The sequence below is a fragment of the Geotrypetes seraphini genome, chromosome 19, assembly GCF_902459505.1.
Source record: "Geotrypetes seraphini chromosome 19, aGeoSer1.1, whole genome shotgun sequence".
NCBI lineage: Eukaryota > Metazoa > Chordata > Amphibia > Gymnophiona > Dermophiidae > Geotrypetes > Geotrypetes seraphini.
Window position 1 is genome coordinate 31,144,975 of NC_047102.1, and position 25,485 is coordinate 31,170,459.

Here is a 25,485-nt window from a genome sequence, read left to right on the forward strand (position 1 = left end):
AGGAGAGAGAGGTGATCCCTGAGGGACTACACATAGCGGTTTCCAAGGAAGTGACATTGTGCCATTTATTCTAACAGTATAAGATTGAGATCGCAGGAATTTAGAAAACAAATTTAAGACTGAGGCCTATATTGGAGAGCTGATGAATCAAGATGTCATGGTGGACCTTTGAAATTGGGGGGACTATGAGGATTTTGGGGATAGGGGATGGGAAACTGATGGATAATTCTACTCCTTATCTGAAATATGCAGATAGTTTTGTGAATTAGTGTAAAAGACTTTCAAAAAATAAAGGAAAAAAAAAGGAACTACAGAGCCTCCATTTACCACTTCCTCCAGGTTATCAGAGCATTCAGCTATACAGATCCTCACCACTAGAGTGACTATGTTCACATTGCCATTTCTGTATTTATCACAGACAATACACTCACATGGATAACTGTAAGAAACAGAGTTACCATATGTCAGATCACTGGCTTCATCTTCTGGTGACATCTCATCCGATCCCCCAGATTCAGTACCAGGACTGGAGAGGAGGCGTGCACTAGTGGGCCTTCCTGCACTCCCAGATGTCGAAGAGCCATGAAGTCTGGAAGCTGGCACAGGCAGTGATGTTGCAGGCCTTGGGCTAGAACTTGCTTGTCGTCTTCCTGTTACTGGATCACTTTCTAAGAGATAAGATCACATATGAAGATAATGTTAGACAAGTTGATTTATAAATCCTTGGTACTATCTACCAGCATACATTGGTCAATCACTGAAAAAAAAAGGATTAGGTTCTTACCTCGATAAACTTCTTTATTGTAGATGTATCTAGTGATCCTGAACCATAGGTTTTGCATCTGAACCCACAAATTTCTTGCAGAAAACTGTCCATCATCTTTTCAAATTTGCCTCCTTCCCAGGGAGCTGCTCCTACCCCCTCAGGTCATACAAAAGAAATCAAGTAGCATTGTAATGAAAGACATAACTAGGAGGGAGGGAAATGGGTGAAGAATCCCCAACAGAACAATTCAATTCTGCTCTGTAACAAACATTACCAATAAACATAACATTCAAGCAGCAGCTATAAAACAGACACACAAACATGTGTATCACCAGCAATAATTTTATAGAGCTCACAGCTACCTGCATGTCCCGCTATCCAGCAAACACTTAAAGCAGACTATACACTCAATTGTTCCTTACTCATCAGGGCTGTCCATTCAAGAGTCTTGCTATAAGCCTATAGTGTTCCAGATTCTTGATAGGGACAGGTCCCCGAGTGAGAAGGTCTATCTGGACCATCAGTTTGAAGCCTTTGTCCCTCTGACGATTGACTTGGTCCACATGCTACTTACTGCATGTGAGGCCAATCGGGTGCTACAAAGATTATCAACCCTGGATGACTCACAATCCTGCAAATGACTCGACCAAATATGGGCCACAAAGGGACACACATATAAGAGCTCCTTCTTTGGCCATGGTTGGACTAACACATCCGACCCCTCACTTCTGGGCTTGAATCTTTGTATCCATCTGTGGATACCCCTACTGCCAAACTACAGTGCTGAATACCTGGGGGAACAGAGACCATTCCCCCGGGTCAAGCATCTCCCAATTGAGAAAAATCGGCCTGCACATTTTTCACTACCGCTACATGTGCAACCGAGAGAGCCTGCAAACGAGCTTCTTCCCACTGAAAAAGGAGTTGAGCTTTTAGGCTTAATGGGGCACTTCTGGTGCCTCATTGCCTGTTGACATAGGCCACTGCTGTCACATTGTCCAAGAAGTCTCTGATGGCCTTGTCTTCCAGAGACTTCTCTAGTGCCTGAAGCGCTAGTCGAATGGCTCTGAGTTCCAGGCAATTTATGGACCACTTCTGCTGAGCCAGTGTCCAACAACCCTGAACTGGGTGTCCATTGCGATGACCCCCCCCCCCCCCAAACCGTAAAGGCCGACATTGGTCGTATCTCCCAGGAGGAGATGCGAAGTATGCCACTGGAGAAAGTAGCTATCTGTAGCCAACAATGCAGGCTACTCCTCGCTGCCGGTAACCATGGAATCGGTTGCTGAAGTGACTTCCTCTGAAAACGAGAAAGAAGGGAGTCTTGGAGGGGTATTATGTATGCTCTAGCCTAAGGGACCATCTCTATGGCTGCTGCCATCGATCCCAGAACTTGCAGGTAATGCCACACTGTGCGAATCAGACTCTGCAGCAGATCTGAAATCTGCTTCTGAAGCTTCAGTCTGCGTGGCTCTGGAAGAAAAACCTGGACTAAGGCTATGTTGAACAGAACTCCCAGGTACTCCAGGCATTGGGTTGTCTCCAGCTGACGCTTCTTGAACATAAGAACATAAGAATTGCCGCTGCTGGGTCAGACCAGTGGTTCATCCTGCCCAGCAGTCCGCTCACGCGGCGGCCTAATAACCAGTGCTCTAAATGAGTCCAGCTTCACCTGCGTACGTCCCAGTTTAGCAGGAACTTGTCTAGCTTAGTCTTGAAACCCTGGAGGGTGTTTTCCCCTACAACAGCCTCTGGAAGAACATTCCAGCTGTTCACCACTTTCTGGGCAAAGAACTTCCTTACATTTGTACAGAATCTATCCCCTTTCAACTTTAGAGAGTGCCCTCTTGTTCTCCTTACCTTGGAGAGGGTGAACAACCTGTCTTTATCTACTAAGTCTATTCCCTTCAGTATTTTGAATGTTTCGATCATGTCTCCTCTCAGTCTCCTCTTTTCAAGGGAGAACAGGACCAGTTTCTCCAATCTCTTCACTGTACAGCAACTCCTCCAGCCCCTTAACCATTTTATGTATGGTGACCAGTGCTGGACGCCGTATTCCAGGTGAGGGCGCACCATGGTCCGAAACAAATTTGCTGTTCTCCTACAGTTCGATCTCTCCACAGCTTTCGAAGTCGTGCACCACGACATACTAATCTACCAACTTTCTGAGATAGGAATAGACTCCTTTGTCCTAAAGTGGTTCTCAAGCTTCCTTCGCGCACGTTCCTACATTGTCAACGCAAACGGCTCCAAATCCGCTTCATGTACACCATCCTGCAGGGTCCCACAGGGTTCTCCCCTATCCCCTATTCTCTTCAACATGTATATGACCTCCCTGAAGCTTCTCAAACTATCCCCCCTTGAAACAATATACACATATGCAGACGATATCCTTATCCTCCTCGAAACATATCAGAACCTTACAAACCTCCAAGAGAACATCACCTCATGCATAATGAGACTTCATGCCTGGTCCCTCTCTGTTCAGATGAAATTAAATGAATCAAAAACAAAACTACTCCTCAGAGGGGCGTGGCAAGATGGCGGCGGTGTGAGAACCGCTAGTGAGAAGCAGATTTGGAATCCGATGAAGCTGGCGCTTTCTTTTGCAGATATCTTACCTTGCAGATTCATATTACTATGCCGCATTCTAAAAGGAAAGGGGTGTTAAGGGCCTTTCCCTCGCCGGCCCTATTTTCAACGCCTGTCCAGCAGACCGTCGATCGCTTCTTCGCGGTTCAACCCCCGGTTGCTCCACAAGCAGGAGGAAGTGTCCCGGCATTGGGGGAAGACGTAGGAGAACCTCTCCCCCTCTCGGGGTTTGAAACATCTTTATCCCCTCCTGCTCCATCAAAACCCGCGTGTCCAGCGTCTGCTGGGGCTCTGTTGCAGGAGGACTATGATCCCGGAAGGGATTCTACGGGGCTTCCTGGAGAGGGCGACGAGCCGGTAATGGCAGAGCAGCTGAAGACTTCAACATCTATAGAGAGAGAGAGAATTCACTCCTCTCCCACGGAGGCTTCCTTGGGAGACATTTGGTCACTCCTTCAGCGGCTGGAGATTTCGTCGAGCAAAACAACTGAGGAGGTAATTAACATTAATACCAAGATGGACAATCTTACTAAAACTGTTGACTCAATGAAATTGGAATTCTCAACCCAAACCATACAAATGCAGGACGATATAAAACAATTGCAAACATTTAAGAATGCAGCTATTAAAGATAACTCCTTCATTCATAGGAAATTAGAACAAATTGAAAACTATAATAGGAGATTGAACCTTCGTATTTTGAACTTTCCATTTTCCCCTGGAACTTCTCCTATAGTCTATTTGAATAGATATTTAATTGAAAATTTGAATATTCCCTCTGACAAAATTCCTCCAATAAACAAGATATATTATCTTCCAAATAAAAAGATGCCTCAAAAAGAATTGGATAAACAAAATGAAGGAGAGAATCAGATTGATTTTGGGAATGTGACTGCGTTATTGGAACAAACTTTGAATGCAGAGACAGAGAGAGCAACTCTTCTAATTTTCTTTGTTTTTGAGCAAGACTTAAATATGGTGTTAAGATTATACTTTAAGAATTCTCATAAATTATATGGAGAACAATGGATTTGGATATACCCAGATGTCTCTAAAGTTACACAAGAACGAAGAAAGGATTTCCTATCTCTGCGTAAAGAAACTCTTAAGTTGGGGGCTACGTTTCTATTAGCCTATCCCTGCAAGTGTTTGGTGAGGTATTTGGGAATTAAGTACACTTTTTTTTCTCCAGACCACTTGAGGGAGTTCCTGAAAGTCAAAAATATCATCAAGGATTGATTATATGATGGACTATGAGTAAAGATAGTAACCGGTTTCACATTAAGCCTTTTCTTTTGAATTTAATGCCACTTTAATATCTCCAACCTTAAAATATTTCCATGCCCCCTATCATTGTGGTCTAAGAAAGGGATAAATAATATTTCTGTATTTGATTTTTGGTTTTGAATGGTAAAATGGTTTCCTTCTTGTGTTACTTGGAATAAGAATATTCTTGTGATTTGTTGTGAAAGTCTAATAAAGATAATTATAAAAAAAACAAAACTACTCTGGCTCGGCCCAAAGTTAGTACACCTGCCCACCCTCTTCACTCTACCCACAGGTCCTGCTCTTCACCTTGAGTTCTCAAGCAAGGTCCTCGGCATCATTATCGATTCCTCCCTCTCCCTCAACGATCACCTGAATTCCTTGGCAAAATCATGTTTTTTCAGCCTTCACATGCTGAGGAAAGTTAGATCCTATTTCCACCAAAAACACTTTACCGTCCTGGTACAATCCATCATCTTATCCAAACTCGATTACTGTAATGCCATTTACCTATGCCTAACAAAAAAGTCTTCACAGACTCCAGCTCATCCAGAATACTGCGGCTAAACTGATTTTTGCTAAACGCAAATTTGATCACGTCTCCCCTTTACTTACCAATCTTCACTGGCTCCCTGTACTTTCCAGAATTCACTTCAAATGCTCCTGCCTGGCTTTCAAGATAATTAATGGCATCCTTCCGCCACTAATCCCTCTATCCTTCCTCGCCCTAACGCCTGCTACCACCAGATCAGCCCACAGACATAAACTATCCTTCCCCTCTCTACTTGGCATCCTCCACACAGGTAAACTGGGAAGATCCCTCCTCTCCAAAATCACGGGCCTTTGGAACGATCTCACTATCCCGCTGCAGAACCTGGGCTCCCTCCAACTGTTCCGAAAACAACTGAAAACCTGGTTTTTCTCTAATATATAACATCTCTTCTCCTGCTTACTTCCCCTCTTTTCATATGCTCTTGTAAATTCTCTCTCCCCTCTCTTCTTGTATTTTTAAGCTTTGTAAACCGTGTCGAGCTCCACTTCCGTAGAGATGATGCGGTATATAAACTTAAGGCTTAGTTTAGTTTAGTTTACAGCGGCATGATAACCTTCTCCAATCTGTTCGTTATAACATAGTAACATAGTAGATGACGGCAGAATGGTCCATCCAGTCTGCCCATTCCTAGCATTCTGTTCGCCCTTTTTGCTGCCGCAGCGTATTGTGCAGACGGCTTCATCGACTTGTCAATCAGAACTCCCAAGTCTCTTTCCTGGGAGATCTCTCCAAGTATCGCTCCAGACATCCTGTATTCGTGCATGAGATTTTTGTTACTGACATGCATCACTTTACACTTATCCACGTTGAACCTCATTTGCCATGTCGATGTCCATTTCTCGAGCTTGATTATGTCACTTTGTAGATCTTCGCAATCCCCCTGTGCCTTCACTATTCTGAATAACTTCGTATCGTCCGCAAATTTAATCAAATCACTCATCGTACCAATGTCCAGATCGTTTATAAAGATGTTGAAGAGCACGGGTCCAAGTACCAAGCCCTGCAGCACCCCGCTGGTGACACTCTTCCAATCTGAGTATTGTCCATTTACTCCCACTCTCTGTTTCCTATGCTCCAGGCAGTTTTTAATCCATGTGAGTATTTCACTCTCAATTCCATGGCTTGCAATTTTCTGAAGTAGTCGTTCATGAGGAACCTTGTCTAACGCCTTCTGAAAATCCAGATATACAATGTCGACCGGGTTGCCCTTGTCTATCCGCTTGTTTAATAATAATAATAATAATTTTATTTCTTATATACTGCCATAGCCATAGTAGTTCGAGGCGGTTTACAACTAAGAAGGGCTGGACAATCAGAGAAAATGGTACAATGGTACAATCAGAGAAAGTAGGTGGCAGAGAGAAATGGTACAAACAGAGAAAAAATAGGAACAATCAGCTAACAGTGGTACAATCAGCGAAGAAGGTAAAATCAGGGTAAAAAAAATGGTACAGGGAAGAAGGTCAAGACAATCTGCGTAAAGGACATGGTGAGATAGAAGGGGCTTGGGTAGGGCATAGGGGTCTTAGGGTGTGAATAGGGTGAAAAGATTAGTTTTTAATAATTTCCTGAAGTTTAGGTAGGATGAAGTGCGTGAGATGATGTGGGCCAGCCAGTCACTGAGCTGACCTGCTTGGAAAGCAAGAGTTCTATTTAGATATCTTTTGTAACTGCAGGCCTTTAGGGTAGGATAGCTAAACAGGTGGGTTCTATGTGTGAGTTTGGATGGGTGGTCTAGGATGAAATGGGATATCAGGTAATGGGGGACCAAGCCAAGGATGGATTTGTAACAGAAACAGGTGAACTTGAATTGCACTCTTGCTTCCAGGGGTAGCCAGTGAAGTTTACTCCCTCGAAGAAGTGCAGCAAGTTCGTCAAGCAAGATCTGCCTTTGCTGAAACCGTCCTGAAGGAGCTGTACCAAGCTAGAAACCATCAAATCACCTTCCTTCTTGAAGGCTCTGATGAGCCAGTCATCCAGATATAGGTGCACTTGGATCCCAGCCTTGCGTAGGTGTGCTACCACAACCACCTTCCATCATCTTGTAAAAGGTGCAAGGTGCCATGGCTAGGCCGAAGGGGAGTGCTAAGAACTGAAACTGTAAGTATCTTCTGTGGGCCTGGAAAATGGGAATGTGAAGATCAGCCTCCATCAAATTGAAGTAGGCAAAAAATTCCCCTGGTGCCACTGCCGCTATGACCATGTAGAAGTAAGGCACTTTCAGGGCCATAATGGCCGACTTGACAGCCAAAACTGGCCTCCAGTACTCTTGGTCTTTCTTTGGCAAGACAAAGTATATAGTATATCTGCCCAAACCCAATTCTTTATCCAGGACCGATTCTATGGCATGAAGGTCCATTAGCCTTTGCACCACTGCCCAGACTCTGAGGGCTCTATCCAGTCGACACGCCAGAGATTCTACGAAGAAGTCAGAAGGGGGAGGGGGCACAGAATTTTATTTTTAACCTCCCTGAACAACTTCTAGGACCAACAGTCTGCTTCAACCTCAGCCCAGATCGATGAAAAAGCAGACAGCCTGACCCCTATCCAGTGTAGCTCAGCCCCTGTCCTGGCGTCATTGTGATGTCTTAGAAGCTGGGGAGGAGCGAGAGCTTGAGGCTCGCTTTCTCCTGCCTCTGCTGGTCCATTGACAAGATGCCTTAAAAAGGACCTGAGTGACATTTGGCCAGCTGCATAAAGATAAAATCTTCAAGAGTCTCAACAATTACTTTGTCCCGGACCCCAAGCCATCCAGGCTCTGCTGTCTGGCAAGGCCTTTGGGACTATGGTCTGCAATACTTGCCATTAGGTCATCCAGACCCTTGTTAAATAGCATCTGACCCTGACAGGGGAGCCTGCTCAAGGTGGCTTTATAGGTAAAATCTCCTGACCAGAGCATTCATCAAGCAGAGAGCAGGGAAAAGGAATGGGGACTTGTATACCACCTTTTTGTCACTTTGGCATTTCAAAGTTGACATTCAAAGCGGTGGACACTGGAGGATTAAGTGACTTGCCCAAAGTCACAAGGATTTAATCTCACAACCTTTGTGGTTGCAGAGGCAACAGCTCAACCAGTGAGCCACAGCCTTTTCATAGGCCAATACCTTGCTCATAACTCTGATGATATCATACAAAGCATCTGCTATATAATTCACCCCAGATAGGAGAATCTGGGTGATCCTCTTTGTTTTCCAGGACTGAGGCACGAAACAGTCTTGTGTGGTAAGCATATGCCATAAAAGAAATTGCAGCTACTGCCTTAATTCTTAGGGAGCAAGTCCACTTTATGGTCCCAAGAATCCTTAAACATCACATCTTCTTCACTAGGCAGTGATGTGTATTTGGTGACCTGCGTCATCAGCAAATCCACCTTTGGCTGAACAACTGCTGGAAATCCGGAGCCATAGGGTAAAGCTTGGCTATAGCCTTAGCCACCCGCAGGGACCCATCTGGAGATTCTCAGAGGTTTGTCACCAGGTCTGTGATGTCTGGATGCAAGGGAAAGCATTTGGTTGAAGCAACGAAGCTGCTCATAACTGAGCACTGAAACAAGTTAGATGAGGAACTTCCAGCTTCAATTCTCTCAGCGAGGAGGAAAAAATACCCGAAAGTTTTAAAAAGCAGTGTAACATGTTCATTGTTGCTTCTTGACTGCTGCTTTCATGCAAAGAACCAGGCTCTGCCATCAGCTCTAGTGCCTTGCAAGCAGACGCTAAGGACCCTTAGCAGTTCAAATAGGTACTCCTGATGAGGCTCACAAAATCCAGAGTGAAACCTTGTACTGTTTATCTTGAGGACCCCAGCAGGAACTTCCTTGCCAGTCTTTCTGGGCTCTGTGGCAATGCGTCTGCGCTTGGCCAATGCACCTTTGGAGGGTTTTTTCCCCTGGTAACACACCTCCTGTAGACCCCATCCCTGAAGGACTCTGAAGAGGATGAATCCAAGGCTCACACCCCTCTCCCACTTTCTCTGCTACACGTGGAACATGGACACTCCTTGGCCATCCATTCAGTGCAAATGTGGAATGATATAGGGTATGAGCCCAGCTTCCCCTAAACCAGCCGGAGAACAGATAAAAGCCTGCAGGGGAACCTTCGCCCGAAACTAGCAGACCAGCCGCTCAGTCCTGAGCCCAGCTTCCCCCGAACCAGCCGGGGAACAAATAAAAGCCTGCAGGGGAACCTTCGCCTGAAACTAGCAGACCAACCGCTCAGTCCTGAGCCCAGCTTCCCCCGAATCAGCCGGGGAACAGATAAAAGCCTGCAGGGGAACCTTCGCCTGAAACTAGCAGACCAACCGCTCAGTCCTGAGCCCAGCTTCCCCCAAACCAGCCGGGGAACAGATAAAAGCCTGCAGGGGAACCTTCGCCCGAAACTAGCAGACCAGCCGCTCAGTCCTGAGCCCAGCTTCCCCCGAACCAGCCGGGGAACAGATAAAAGCCTGCAGGGGAACCTTCGCCTGAAACTAGCAGACCAACCGCTCAGTCCTGAGCCCAGCTGCCCCCGAACCAGCCAGAGAACAGATAAAAGCGTGCAGCGACCAAGTCCACTTGATAAGTACAATAAATAAACCCCCCTTTTACAAAAGTACAGAATACAATTTTTAGTGCCAGCCAGTGCGCTGAATGCTCTGTACTGTTCCAACGGTCAGAGTTCCTATGAGCAGAGCATTCAGTGTGCTTGCCGGGCTAAAAACCTCATCCATGCTTTTGTAAAAAGGGGGGGGGTGTAAATAATTGAATTGCTACGTAGGGATCTTCAGATCTGGCTTGTTCAGTTTTCCCAATAGTTCTACTGATGTTCTAGGTCCAACTGCATTATTTATTGTGCTGCCTTGTCTTGTTATGTGAGTTTTGGAACTTATGGTAGATTTTCTCCAGGTCCTGAGTGAATTTTTGTAGATACTGAGTTTTTGAAACATAAAAACTTGGCAACTCTAGGTGAATCATTCACATAGCTCACAGGGATTTCCATGGCCCGCCAGCTGAAGACATCTGCAGCTTGTTGACCCCCCAACCCCCTCTCCCCAAAAAATCCCCAACCTGTGGCAATTAGTGGTACTGCTGACACTGGCACTAGAATTGTTCAGTTCTTGCATGAGAACTGAGCATGCCTGGAGTGCTGATGTCAATGGTTCAGAGCACTGCCTTTCACGGCTGCATTTTTCTAAGCATAGGTTGACGAGTTGTGGATGTCTTCAGCTAGCGAGGCTGGGGATTTTTGTTATTTAATTTTTAAAGTTCAGATAGAGAGAGGGAGGGAAGGGAAGCATATGCCCTCCCAACCTACCCACTGGCCCACTCAGAAACAGTCTGCTGGCTATGTCACCGATGTGGAGAAGTTGAAATTGATGCACATTGGAACAACTACCCAAATTACAGCTGCATGACACTAGGTTCCAAATTAGGCATCCTCATCTAGGAAAAGGAGTTGTGTGTCAATAAAGTAAACAGAATGCTTGGAATTATTAGACCTCACATTGAGTATCATCTGCATCTCAAAAAGATTATAGAACAGCAAGTCAGGATGTCACACATGAACGTCCATTTCTCATGTACTTTAAAACAGGATCAGCCCATTCTAAAATACATGATAAATGGATGTCTGTGTGTTGGTGACGTCCAGCATGAACACCTATTCTACAAACCAAAGCATCCAAATTATGAACAAGGCAAAACAAGGGACATGGATGTCTATGCGGAGAAGAGGGGTAGCTGAATGATTAAGAGTAGTGAAGGGATATAGGTTCAAATCCCATCACAGCTCCATAGATAGAAAAGTACTTCTTATACTTGAATGCACATTGCTTCAACAGCCTTCAGGCTTGAAAGTTTCTTATACATTTAGGTACAAAGAGTATATTTCTGTCCCTAGTGGATTCACATTTAAAAAAAAATCAAAAATCAAGCAGCTGAAATGGAAATTGAACTTATCCCTTGGTTCTTAACTACTCTGGAGCCCTGAGGAACAATAAGCAAAAGAAAAATTTTTTGGGGGGATACCTAGACAGCTGACCCACTTCTCTCTTTCCCCTCTCTAACGGTGTTCCTGCCCTTTCTCCCTATTGTTCCTATATCCCTTAAGTTAACTCAACTTGTACGTCAACTCAACTTGTACTTCACTAATCTTTTGTAAACCGCATAGAACTTAACGGTACTGCAGTATATAAACTGTTATTATTATTATTATAGTATCTATTCTCTGCCCTCTCATGGGTTCAAGAAAGCCCATGATAGAGGTCCATAATAAGGATATACACTGAAATGTCTTAGGCTAGAAGAGAAAGTTCTTGACTGTAAGCCTGGAGTAAAGCAAAAGGATCCTGTATATACAGCCAAAATCTGAGTTGGACCTACCTCAGCAGCATGAGAATGGGTGTGGACAAGGAGTAAATGTAAAACACTCTTTAGATTCAAAAGAATGTGATAAAGAATAAAATATTATAACCTCCTGCAGCACTGTCCCTAATAGGGCTGAACAGTCTTCATGTATACTAGTCTGTCTTCACAGTTAAATAAAACCAGGGCTGGTCTTAAGATTTCAAGTTTCACAAGGTAAAACCTACCTGAATTAGACAAATGTGATGAAGGTAGGCTAGAGGTTTTTCTTGTCTTCCCTGGGCCTCTTTGGCCTGACTGTGCTCAAATTTTTATTTGGCTGCCCAAACCACATCTTTCCAGCTCTGATTTGACCGAGTCTGTGCCTTCTGCTCTGTATTGCAGGATTTAAGGTGGCTCTGCGAGGGAGTGTTAAGAGAACTGGTAACTTCCTATACACTCCATCACAGAGAAATGTTTGAAAAGAGAGAGAGAAAGCCCAAATCCTAATAAACAGAAGGAATGTGGTCTCTCCCGTTACACTCTAGCCCTTGTATATGGCCAGAAAGGAAATGGTGCTTAAGAAATCAGCTACATTAAAGTGAAATTCTTATGATTAAGAAAAATTAAGTAAATCAGGCAGGGCTATTCAAATTCAAGGAACGCAAATGGATATGGTTCTTAAGATGTAACTAACATTCAAGGACCAGGCCAGCATGGATAGCTAATGCTGGAGTGATGACAAAGAGCTTTCACAAAGTTTTAAACAATAATATGTCCTCTATAATAGTCACAAAGAAATAGAGATTATAATGATTTTAACTACAATTGAATTGCCTAAAATTATTTTGATTGTATAAAAGATTTTAGCTATCATCATAAAAAAAAAGAGAGCTCTACCGAAACTTGAAAAGAGTTCTACTGCACAGCCATCTTTAATAGACTCCTTCACCATGAGCCAGTCCTCATTGATTGTAATAGAGGGCAGGATTCGGGTCTGCTCTGCGGGCACCTCATCCAAAAATTTCAAATGTGGAATAAGTTTCTTAACTTCTGCTCTGTAGTTATAATCCTCAGTCTAAAAAGAAGAAAACGATATTGTGAATAAGTATCAAAGCCACAATCTACCCAGAATATTATAAGTGAATTCCCTGCGTCTGATGATCCTGACGACAGTCAGACGGAGTGGCCTGGTTTAAAAAAATTGTTTCAGTAAGGGTTAGCTTTGCATGTTTTGTTCTGTGAATGAAGACTAGAATCTAAGATGGCTGTGTGAGAGGGAAGGAAAAGAAATACCATTGACCTTTTTTATTTTTGGTTATTTCACTCTACTAGCAGCTCCTAAAAGCAGGATACTCAAAGGAAACCTTGCTTTGAGTGGTTTCTTACTGGTTACTGGGAGTGCTGACTGAAACTGCTTCAGAACAGGGGGATCTGCCTCAATACTAGTGTTGCTGGATTTCTCAGCAGCCTTCAACATTGTGGATCATAATTTCATGCTTACAAAACTGGCAGAAACAGGTATCTGTGACACAGTATTTACATGGTTCAAATCCTATTTGTCAGAAAGACAACAATCAGTTATGTTCAGCAATAGTACATCATTACCTTGGGCAGCGAACTGTGGGGTGCCACAGAGGTCCATACTGTCTCCCATCTTTATCTATGTCGATGACATGCAACTACTCATACCCATTGAAAAAGAGAAGGTACAGAGAAGGGTGACCAAAATTATAAAAAGTTTGAGACGACTTCCCTACGAGCAGACACTAAAGTGGCTAGGGCTCTTCAGCTTGGAAAAGATTGCTTAGGGGTGATATGATAGAGGTCTATAAAATACCGAGTGGAGTGGGATGGGTAGACGTGAATCATTCCAAAATTACTAGGACTAAGGAGCAGGCACATAAGCATAGACTTCGTAGACGTTGGAACGGGGGGGAGGGGGGGCACGGCCAACCCCAAAATTGCCTGTCCTGTGGGTCAGGGGGTACACGGGCTGACCGCCACCTGCCACTCGCCTCCGTAACTACAGGAAAGGAATGGCCAGGCACGTGCAGCGAATGCACACCGCCGGCCCACAAGCCTCCCCCCAACATCAATTCCAACGTCGGAGAGAAGGTCCGGACTAGAAATGTCGTTGGGTGAAGGCTTGTGGGCTGGCGCTGCTGCACGTGCCTGGCTCTTCCCTTCTTGGATTTGCAGAAAGCGGGCAGTGAGCAGCGGCGGACTGTGGGGGGGGAAGAATCGGCAGCGGGTAAGCAAGGCTTTGGCACGGCAGGGAGGCAAACTGACTTTGGCGGCAGACCAGGGTAAGGAAGAATAAGGCGGGTAGGCCAGGCTTCGGAGCGGGAAGGAGGCAGGCAGGCTGGCTTCTGGGGAGGGGTTGGAACAAAGGCTGGAAGGCAGTAAGGAGGACATAGGAAGGAAGGAAGGAGAGAGAGAGAGAGGCAGGGAAAGACTGGGGGGGGGTATTGTAAGCAGAAGAAAGACAGAGAGAGAAAAGCCTGAACCAAAGGGGAAGACAGGAGGCAGAAGAAAAACTGACACTGGATCTGGGGCGGGTAAGCAGAGGGAAAAGAGAGAGAGACCTGGACCTAAAGGGGATGGAAAGCAAGAGAAAGAAAGACAGAGAGAAAGTGAGAAAGAAAGAAAGATTAGATGCACAGTCAGAAGGAAGTGCAACCAGAGACTCATGAAATCACCAGACAACAAAGGTAGGAAAAATGATTTTATTTTAAATTTAGTGATCAAAATGTGTCAGTTTTGAGAATTTATATCTGCTGTTTATATTTTGCAATAGCGGTTTTTAGCACAGGAAGCCTGAGCATCAAGAGCAGCTACTGAGGTGACATTGCATATTTTAGTCATCTGCCTTGACATCTTTTAAAAAACCCCAAATATAAATGATAATTAACATTTTCTCTATGTACAGTGTGCTTTGTGGGTTTTTTCCCCAATTCTTTATTAATTTCAATACTTACAATAAGTGTAACAATAAATATATTTTATGCTCAAATATCACACTTAATATTCTTATAATATCCATTTCAGAATTAAATCCCCCTCCCCCCTAATCAATCATAATGTGCATACATAAAATATCTATTATTCAAAATTACATCCCCCCGCCTCCCCCACCCGGATGTACAAATTTTAAGGGGAAAACACTATTTAAACGTCACAATATTTTGCTAATGGCTCCCAAATCTCCTGAAACCTCTTAAAATTCCCTTTCTGAATGGCCAATGTCCTTTCCATTTTATACATATGACACAGTGAATTCCACCAAAAACTATAGTTAAGCCTTTTCCAATTCTTCCAATTGCTTGTAATTTGTTGTATGGCAATTCCTGTCATTATTAACAAAAGCCTGTTGTTCTTAGAAATCATGAAAGCGGCACCTTTAGTATTTAAACTATCGTTGATGCAATATTTGGCTCATAACTTAAAAACTGGGAAGTTCCTCTCTAATAATGGTCACATAATAATAACCCCGATTCTAAAAAATCAAAAAGAATCTTCAGCTATAATATCCAACTACAGACCAGTAGCATCCATTCCATTTATTGTAAAAATTATGGAGGGATTGGTACACACCCAATTGATGGATTATCTGGATCAGTTCTCTCTCATACATGAAACTCAATCCGGTTTTAGACCATTATTCAGTACTGAGACAGTAATTGCGGCTATTTTAGACAATCTGCGCCTACTGTTTAGTAAGGGCCTTAATGCCCTGGTTATGCAATTCGATATGAGTTCTGCCTTTGATCTAGTAGACCACGGGAAACTGCTGCAATGCCTAGACGCCACTGGTATCAGGGACGAGGTGCTGAATTGGTTCCGTGGCTTCCTTATGTCCCGCACTTATCAAGTACGTTTAATTATGAACTTTCAGATACCTGGAGCAATCCATCCGGTGTGCCACAAGGGTCTCCACTATCTCCATTGCTCTTCAACGTCTACATGTCCTCACTAGGCACGCAGCTAACCCAGTTAGGGATAAAACTATTTAGTTACGCAGATGATTTTACGATCATCATCCCATTCGTTAATTCTGAAACTATTCCTAAAGCTTCAGAAGCCATAAACGTGATGGAGCACTGGATGACAACCTTTAGGCTCAAACTTAATTCAGAAAAGACAACTTTCTTTGTTGGTTCGCCACATCCGCTTAACACCAAATCACCACTATGTATCAATAATCTTAATTACCCTATCCAACCTACCATAAAGATACTAGGTGTAACTTTGGATCAGTGCCTAACCATGAGAGACCAGGTGGACTCCTTGATCAGAAAGGGATTTTTCACTCTCTGGAAACTCAGATCCATTAAAGCTTATTTCGATACAGCGGCATTCAGAACTCTAGTCCAATCCCTGGTACTGAGTCTACTTGACTACTGTAACATCGCCTATTTAGCAATTTCCCAAAAGAACATGCAGCGTTTACAATTGATGCAAAATGCAGCGGTCAAACTGATCTTTGGACTGAGAAAGTTTGACCACGTGACACCCTACTACCGGCAGCTGCATTGGCTGACAATGGAGGTGCACGTAAAGTTTAAATTTGCCTGCTTCTGCTTCAAAGCACTACACGGACTTGCCCCTAAATATATAACTGACCTTTTCGTCTTCTCAGCCAACAGACACAAGAGAAGCTCACATTCCAACTTCGTTTCCCTCCCAGTGAGAGGTTGTAAACTGAAAAAACACCATGAACATCTTCTCTCGCACCAAGCAGCATCATGGGGTAAAGACCTAGAACAATTGCTTTCGCCCACTACTTATGAGGAATTTAGGAAACGTCTGAAAACACACTTGTTCCTAAAGTATCTAGACAACTGATCCTCTCTTCTCTCTCCCCTCTATAGCGATTAACTTGTTCTATTGATCACTCCTCAAAAATGGATTTCCTGTCCTATTAACCCTCTTTCTTCCTCCCCTCTTAAAATCAATCAATTTGTACCTTTGCTTAATCTTTGTAAACCGCATAGAACTTGACGGTATTGCGGTATATAAGCTGTTATTATTATTATTATATTTGGCTTTTAGCCCTCATAATCATGCCAAATAATATAGTATCATAAGACAATGCCACTGGATTTTCCAACAAACAATTAATTTGGTCCCATATTGGTTTCCAAAATGCCATAATAAAAGGACAGTAGAACAATAAATGATCTAATGTCCCTATTTCGAGATGACAATGCCAACATCTATTTGACTTAGAGCTATCCAACTTTTGTAAACTAACAGGGGTCCAGAATGCTCTGTGTAACAGAAAAAAAACCATGTTTGTCTCATAGATGCCGACATTGTACATCTCATCCTCCAAGTCCAAATTCGTGGCCATTGAGATGCAGAAATTTGGTGCTTAATCTCAATATTCCAGATGTCCCTAAGACCAGTTTTTGGTTTCTTATTTGCAAATTCAGCTAACAATTTATATCATTGTGCGGCCTGGTGTCCCAGGAAGTCAACCTGAAAACACATGAATTCCAAGCTATACTGATTATTTAAATTTTTCCATTCAGGGAACCCTACCTGAACGGCCTGCTTCAGTTGCAGCCATCTAAATAAAACTTTGTGTTTTTTTTATTTTGTGGTTACCATTATGTAATGTATTAATAAGATTATATTGTGTGTATATGAAAAATGGATAGAAGAAATTGCATTACAATTAGTATTATTATTATGGGGGTGGAGTCAGGGGTGGGTCAGGGGCGGATCTTTTGGGTCCCCCCCTCCAAACAAAAAAGTGATCCACTGCCTATGATAGACTTGCTCTTCCTGGTCCCTCACAAGCATACTTTGAATCCAACTAGAAGCAGTGCTTTTTATTTCTTGGTTCCTTTTTTGTGGAACAAGCTACCTTTTCACTGAGATCTGAAAGATCATTCACCAATTTTAAATCATAAGAACGTAAGTAATGCCTCTGCTGGGTCAGACCAGAGGTCCATCAAGCCCAGCAATCCGCTCACGCGGCGGCCCATCAGGTCCAGGACCTGTATAGTAATCCTCTATCTATACCATTCTATCCCCTTTTCCTTCAGGAAATCATCCAATCCCTTCTTGAACCCCAAAACCGTACTCTGTCCTATCACGCCCTCTGGAAGCCCATTCCAGGTGTCCACCACCCTCTGAGTGAAGAAGAACTTCCTAGCATTGGTTCTGAATCTGTCCCCTTTTAATTTTTCCGAATGCCCTCTCGTTCTTGTAGTTTTTGAAAGTTTGACAAATCTGTCCCTCTCCACTTTCTCTATGCCTGTTATGATCTTGTAAGTCTCTATCATATCCCCTCTAAGTCTCTGCTTCTCCATGGAAAAGAGCCCCAGTTTCTCCAATCTTTCAGCGTAAGAAAGGTTTTCCATACCTTTTATCAAGCGTGTCGCTCTTTTCGAAACCCTCTCAAGTATCGCCATATCCTTCTTTATGTACAGCGACTAATATTGGACGCAGTACTCCAGATGCGGGCGCACATCGCCCGATACAATGGCAGGATAACTTCTTTCGTTCTGGTTGTAATATTCTTCTTGATTATACCTAGCATTCTATTCACTTTCTTAGCAGCCGCTGTGCACTGTGCCGACGGCTTCATTGCCTTGTCCACTATTACCCTCAAGTCCCTTTCTTGGGTACTCTCACTCAATGACAGCCCTCCCATCGTGTAGCTGTATCTTGGGTTTCTGTTTCCTACGTGCAAGACTTTATATTTCTCTACATTAAACTTCATCTGCCATCTCGTCGCCCACTCCCCTAGTTTGTTCAGGTCCCTTTGTAAATCTTCACAGTCTTCTATAGTCCTAGCCCCATTAAATAGTTTGGTGTTGTCTGCGAATTTTATTACTTCGCACTTCGTCCCTGTTTCTAGATCATTTCTAAATACATTGAATAGCAGCGGTCCAAGCACTGACCCCTGCAGAACACACTCCTCCAGTCCGAGTAGTTTGAAGTCCTCTCTCTTCCCATAGCCCTAGACTGACAGTGTCAGCATGCAGAGAAAGCAATGTTACTTACCGTAACAGTTGTTATCCAGGGACAGCAGGCAACTATTCTCACTAATGGGTGACGTGATCCAACGGAGCCCCGATGCGAATGCCTCACAAGCAGTCTTGCTTGAAGAAACTCGAAGTTTCGAGTCGCCTGCACCGCGCATGCGCGAGTGCCTTCCCGCCCAGCGCAGGGCGCGTCTCCTCAGTTCAGATAGCTAGCAGAGAAGTCAACCCAGGGGAGGCGGGTGGGATGTGAGAATAGCTGCCTGCTGTCCCTTAAGTAACGTTAAGTAACATTGCTTTATCCCAGGACAAGCAGGCAGGTATTCTCACTAATGGGTGACCTCCAAGCTAACCAAAGTGGGATGGTGGGTGAGTTAGCAACTTAGGAGAATAAATTTTGCAATACCGTTTGGCCAAACTGTCCATCCCGTCTGGAGAAAATATCCAGACAATAGTGAGAAGTGAAGGTATGAGCCGAGGACCAGGTAGCAGCTCTACAAATCTCAATAGGCGTAGATCTGAGGAAAGCTACAGAAGCTGCCATTGCTCTGACCTTATGGGCTGTGACTCTACTGTGAAGGGGTAATCCAGCCTGGGCATAGCAGAAAGAAATACAAGCCACCATCCAGTTGGAGATGGTACGCTTCGAGATAGGACGTCCCAACTTGTTCGGATCAAAGGAGATGAAAAGTTGAGGAGCAGTTCTGTGTGGTTTGGTGCATTCCAGATAGAAAGCCAAAGCACGCTTACAGTCCAGAGTATGAAGAGCTGATTCTCCAGGGTAAGAATGAGGCTTAGGAAAGAACACTGGAAGAACAATGGATTGGTTGAGATGAAATTCCAAGAAAACTTTAGGAAGGAACTTCGGATGAGTGCAAAGAACCACCTTGTCATGATGGAACACTGTAAAAGGCGGATCCGCAACCAACGCTTGGAGCTCACTGACATGCCGAGCAGAAGTGAGGCCAATGAGAAACACCACTTTCCAAGTAAGAAACTTCAGATAAGCCTTGGCAAGAGGTTCAAATGGAGGCTTCATAAGCTGAGAAAGAACAACATTGAGGTCCCAAACCACAGGAGGCGGTTTGAGAGGAGAATTGACATGGAAAAGTCCTTTCATGAACCTGGAAACCACAGGATGAGCAGAGAGAGGCTTCCCCTGGAGAGGCTGATGGAAAGCAGCAATTGCACTAAGATGGACTTGTATCGATGTAGACTTGAGGCTAGAATGATAAAGGTGCTAAAGATAGTCCAAAACTGAAGACAAGAAGGAACTCAGAGGGTCCTGATGATGAGAAGAACACCAATTGGAAAATCTAGTCCATTTCTGGTGATAGCATTGTCTAGTAGCAGGCTTCCGTGAAGCTTCCAACATATCCCTCACAGCTTGTGAGAACTGGAGAGGTGTTACGTTGAGAGGAACCAAGCTCTCAAGTGTAGAGACTGCAGATTGGGATGAAGCAAAGAACCTTGATGCTGTGTAAGCAGTGATGGAACCAGCGGTAGAAGGTATGGTTCCCTGCTGCTGAGCTGAAGTAGAAGGGAGAACCAAGGTTGACGGGGCCAACGAGGAGCAATCAGAATCATGGTGGCATGGTCGGACCTCAGCTTGACTAGAATCTTCTGGATGAGTGGAAATGGAGGAAATGCATATAGAAAGAGATTTGTCCAGTCCAGAAGAAAAGCATCTGCCTCGAGGCGACGAGGAGTGTAAATCCTGGAGCAGAACTGAGGCAGTTTGAAGTTGTGGGGTGCTGAAAAAGAGGTCTATCTGAGGCGAACCCCACAGAGAGAAGATGTGATGAAGGGGCGCGGAATGGAGAGTCCACTCGTGAGGCTGCAGAAGACGACTCAAGTTGTCCGCTAAGGCATTGTCTGCCCCCTGAATATAGACAGCTTTGAGGAAGGTGTTGTGGCGACTCACCCAATCCCACACATTCAGAGCTTCCTGACAGAGGGAGGCCGACCCCATGCCCCCCTGTTTGTTGATATAATACATGGCGACTTGGTTATCTGTGCGAATGAGAACACGGTCGTGAAGCAGATGTTGAAAAGCATTGAGGGCATTGAAAATCGTCCTGAGTTCCAGAACATTGATGTGGCACTGGCGGTCCGTGCTGGTCCAATACCTTGAGCGTGGAGACCATCTAGATGAGTCCCCCAAGCATACGTCGAAGAGTCTGTCGTGAGAACCTTCTGATGGGGGGGGGGGGGCGTGTGAAACAGCAAATCTCTGGATAGATTGGAAGAGATCATCCACCAGCGAAGAGACAGTGACAGAGCAGGAGTGACCTGGATGTGTCGAGACAGAGAGTCGGACACCTGCGACCATTGAGATGCCAGGGTCCACTGAGGAATCCAGAGGTGAAGTCTGGCAAAAGGAATCACATGTACTGTAGAGGCCATGTGGCCCAGAAGAACCATCATGTGTCTCACCAAGATGAACGGGCGAGAGGACACTGAATGACAAAGATGGAGAAGAGTTTCCAGACGTTGAGGAGGGAGGAACGCTCTGAGTTGGACAGTATCCAGAACAGCCCCGATGAAGGGAAGAGTCTGGGAAGGTTGCAGATGTGATTTTGGAAAGTTTATCTCGAACCCAGACTCTGCAGGTACCAGATAGTCCTCTCGGAGCAGAAGACGCGGAGGCCTGTGTTGCCTCAGGCAAAGCAGATGGTGAAGCACCCTTCGATGAGGAAGGCTCCATTGATGACTCCCCAGTGAACAACGTCTCCCACAATAAACGACGACGCTTGAAAGCACGGGCTGCGAGTGTTGAACAAGGCCGGCACGATTAGGGATTAGGAGAAACACTTACAGCATGGGTCAATGATTGGCTGAGTGGTAGACTTCAGAGGGGAGTGGTTAATGGTACCATCTCTAAAACGTTGGAGGTGATCAGTGGGGTGCCGCAGGGCTCGGTCTTGGGCCCGATCCTTTTCAACATATTCGTAAGAGACATGACTCAGGGGCTTCAAGGTAAAATAACATTATTTGCCGATGATGCCAAACTATGTAACATTGTGAGTAACGGCAATCTGTCCTACAGCATGACGCAAGACCTGCTTTTATTGGAACATTGGTCCTCGACCTGGCAGCTTAGCTTCAACGCTAACAAATGCAAGGTCATGCACCTTGGCAACAATAATCCGTGCAGAACGTACACATTGAATGGTGAAACCTTGGCAAGGACTGCAGCAGAACGGGATCTGGGGGTGATCATCAGTGAAGACATGAAGACGGCCAATCAAGTGGAGAAGGCTTCATCCAGGGCTAGGCAAATGCTGGGTTGTATCCGGAGAAGCTTTGTTAGTCGGAAGCCCAACGTCCTAATGCCTTTATACAGAACCATGGTGAGGCCTCATCTGGAGTACTGCGTACAATTCTGGAGGCCACATTACCGTAAAGATGTGCTGAGAGTCGAGTCGGTACAGCAAATGGCCACCAGGATGGTCTCAGGGCTCAAAGATCTATCATACGAAGAAAGGTTGAACGAATTGCGGCTATACTCTCTCGAAGAACGTAGGGAGAGAGGAGACATGATTGAGACGTTTAAGTATGTCACTGGTCATATCGAGGTAGAAGATGATATTTTCCTTCTTAGAGGACCCTCGGCCACAAGAGGACACCCGCTGAAAATAAAGGGCGGGAAGTTTCATGGTGACACCAGGAAGTACTTCTTCACCGAAAGAGTGGTTGATAGCTGGAATAAGCTCCCAGTACAGGTGATCGAGGCCAGCAGCGTGCCAGATTTTAAGAACAGATCATGTCGGATCTCTACGAGGAAAAAGGTCATCAGAGAGCGATTAACTAGGGGGGGTGGGTCAATGGAGTGGGCAGACTCGATGGGCCTTGGCCCTTTTCTGCCGTCACTTTCTATGTTTCTATATGTGTCTATGATTTCGGAAGGTGTTGAGGCCCAAGACACCGAAGACAGCGTCGATGAGGGTCCGTCAGCGAAATCGTGCGCTGGCACTTGACACACTTTTTTAAACCGGTAATAGGCCGGGACATAGGCTGAAAAAGCTCCGCCGCAAGATTGAAGCCGCGGGGCTGCGGCCACGTGGCCTGCCCGGTCGAACGGATGGAAGAAATTTTTTTTTTTTTTTTAAAACAAGAAAGAACAATGAAAATCAGCGTTTAAGAGAAAAATAACCCAAAACTGTGGACTTTAGAAAGCACAAGTGAAAAAACTTCACGCAGAGAGTCGAAGACGGACTTCTCGGCTCCACGGAAAAGTAAGAACTGAGGAGACGCGCTCTGCACTGGATGGGAAGGCACTCGTGCATGCGCGGTTCGGGCAACTCAAAACTTTGAGTTTCTTCAAGCAAGACTGCTTGTGAGGCGTCCGCATCAGGGCTCCGTTGGATCACGTCACCCATTAGTGAGAATACCTGTCTGCTTGTCTTGGGATAATTTTAAATTTAGCTAACTTGTATTTGCATATAAAGGTGTTCATTTTAACATTTCCCTTCCTCTATGCTATATCTGTCTTATATTTTATGGCATTCCTTTCCTATTTTCAATTTTTAATTTGTTCATCACTCTGATTTGCCTTGTAAAAAGGGTGATTTCAATAAATCTAACAAACATTTTAATCCCAGCATTTACAGTTCTCTAATAGAAAGCTTTTTCCCTAACTAGAAACAAATGTTTTTGCAGAACATACGTAACATGCTATTTATTCCACACTTTTGATCAAGTTGAGCATGCAAATGTGCTTACCTCAGAGGCCTCAGGGTAAGGCTTCAGGCAGATATGATTCCCCTCCAAAGTAAGTGCACTTAGTTTGTTGCACAGTCTCAGATAATGAATTTGAGCGATATCATCAATATTGTTTCCTTCTAGATCCAAGATCTCCAGATCATCCAGCATACTCATTTGGCTCAGGTCTGAAATATTATTGTACGCCAGGTACAGTTCCTGAAACAGTGACAACCAACCGGCAAGACACTTATTCTAAAGTGCTTCCAAATCTGAAATGCAAACTTATTTACCTGTGGTCCTAGTTGTAGGACATTAGCTCAGTTACTGTACTGTGATACCACATATAAAAAGAGAGCTTAGTTATTTCTGCAATGCCTTAACATAAGCACAATAGCTCGCAGCATTCTGTTCCCAAATATAGGATATTGACTCACTTTACTGTAATCCTAAATTTCTCGGTCAGTACCATATACAATCACCTATTTACAGTAGCAACATAAGCAATGCTAAGTAATGTTTAAAAATTGCAATACAATCACAACAAAATAGTTCAAACAAAAAAAGCAAAAAGCTTCTTAACCATTTTTAGGGAACATCAACTAAAATACAAAGCTCATTTATTTATTTATGTATTCAAATTTCTAGCCCGTCTTCCCAGAAGAGCCCAAAATGGGCAGATGTTTAGCAACAAGGTTATAACTTCACATACAGCAGATATACAGAACAACAAAGTTAAGGGGGAAAAGCAATAGTAGAATTTCCTATGTACATGTTTTGGGTACAGAGCATGGAAGCATGGCAAATGATGGCAAACAAAGATGCAAATTCGCATGTAAGATGTACAGAACAACAGATTAAAGGGGAGAACAGCAACAGAGGGGTGATTCTCATGAACTGAATGGACAGTAAAAAAGGAATAATTTTAGATTCAAACAAAAAAAAAAAAAGGAATAATTTTTATGAACCGCATAGAGGAATGAATATATGTTTTGGGGGCTGAGCCCAGTAGAATGGCAAACGATAGGCCCTAAGTATAGCAGCTAGAAATACAATATAATCGAAATAAAGGACAATTTTAGGCATTCTTGGTATAGGTACATGGTACAGGGGGGTAAGAGATCTTGCATAGTTGAGCCCCGAGAGTGCATCTGCAAGTCGAGTGAAGGGCACATTCAGCGAGGCTGTATAAATTTGCTGGGGTAGAAATAAAGGTTAGGGGTGTGTTTAAGAGAATCAGGTAAAAAGGTGAGTTTTTACTGCTTTTCTGAAACAGTGATCACAATATGATCCATTTCAACCTGGACACAGGGGCAAAACATCGATCCAGAACGACGGCCACGGCACTGAACTTCCGAAAAGGAATTACGAAGGGATGAGATTATGGTGGGGAAGAAGATTAAGAAGAGGATAAGCACTGTAAAAACGCTAGAGCATGCATGGTCCCTTTTTAAGGACACAGTCACCGAGGCGCAAAATATATATATACCGCTTATCAACAAGGGATCCAAGAGGAAAAAGAACAAGGAACCAGTGTGGCTCACTGTAGAAGTGAAGGAAGCGATCAGAGACAAGAAGACTTCGTTTAAGTTTTTTATTATTATTAAGTTTTTTATTAGGATTTCATATACCGCCTATCAAGGTTATCTAAGCGGTTCTACAATCAGGTACTCAAGCATTTTCCCTATCTGTCCCGGTGGGTTCACAATCTATCTAACATACCTGGGGCTATGAAGGATTAAGTGACTTGCCCAGGGTCACAAGGAGCAAGGAGTTTAAGGAATGGAAAAGGTCAAAAACGGACAAAAACTAGAAAAGCACAAACAACATCAAAGCAGGTGCCATAAGGCAGTAAGAGGGGCCAAAAGAGACTACGAAGAAAAAATAGCTAAGGAGGCAAAAATCTTCAAGTCATTCTTTCGATATATTAAAGGGAAATGACCCGCGAAGGAAGCGGTGGGGCCGTTGGATGACCATGGAATAAAGGGAGTGCTAAAGAAGGACAAAACCATCGCCAACAAACTGAACACATTTTTTGAGCCTGTATTTACCGAAGAGGATATATACAATGTACTAGAAGCTGACAGGCTATACGCAGGAAACAAAGACAGGAAACTGACAGGTTGATGGTCAGTGCAGGCAGACTGATAGGCTTAAAAACGATAAATCCCCGTGACCGGACAGCATCCATCCGAGCGTAATCAAAGAACTGAAATGGGTTACAGCTGAACTACTTCAACTAATAGCCAATCTGTCAATCAAATCAGGAAGGATTCCGGAAGACTGTAAA

General features: G+C 44.1%; 1 protein-coding gene across 7 annotated transcripts in view; it reads right to left on the bottom strand.

Annotated features, from left to right (window-relative positions):
* The window catches only part of LRRC56 (leucine rich repeat containing 56), a 105,935-nt gene that overhangs the window by 43,227 nt on the left and 37,223 nt on the right, over nt 1-25,485 (bottom strand). For 6 of the 7 annotated variants that reach the window (XR_004537672.1, XM_033928890.1, XM_033928886.1 and 3 more), the window contains exons 6-8: nt 23,217-23,414; nt 12,394-12,571; nt 459-668 (exon numbers count right to left, since the gene is read on the bottom strand). Coding sequence is in view for 6 of the 7 variants with exons in the window: in XM_033928890.1 (XP_033784781.1) it covers nt 459-668; nt 12,394-12,571; nt 23,217-23,414 (586 nt within the window). In the remaining variant the exon portion in view is untranslated. The remainder of the gene's footprint in view (nt 1-458; nt 669-12,393; nt 12,572-23,216; nt 23,415-25,485) is intronic. The other variant, XM_033928891.1, reaches the window with a different exon arrangement.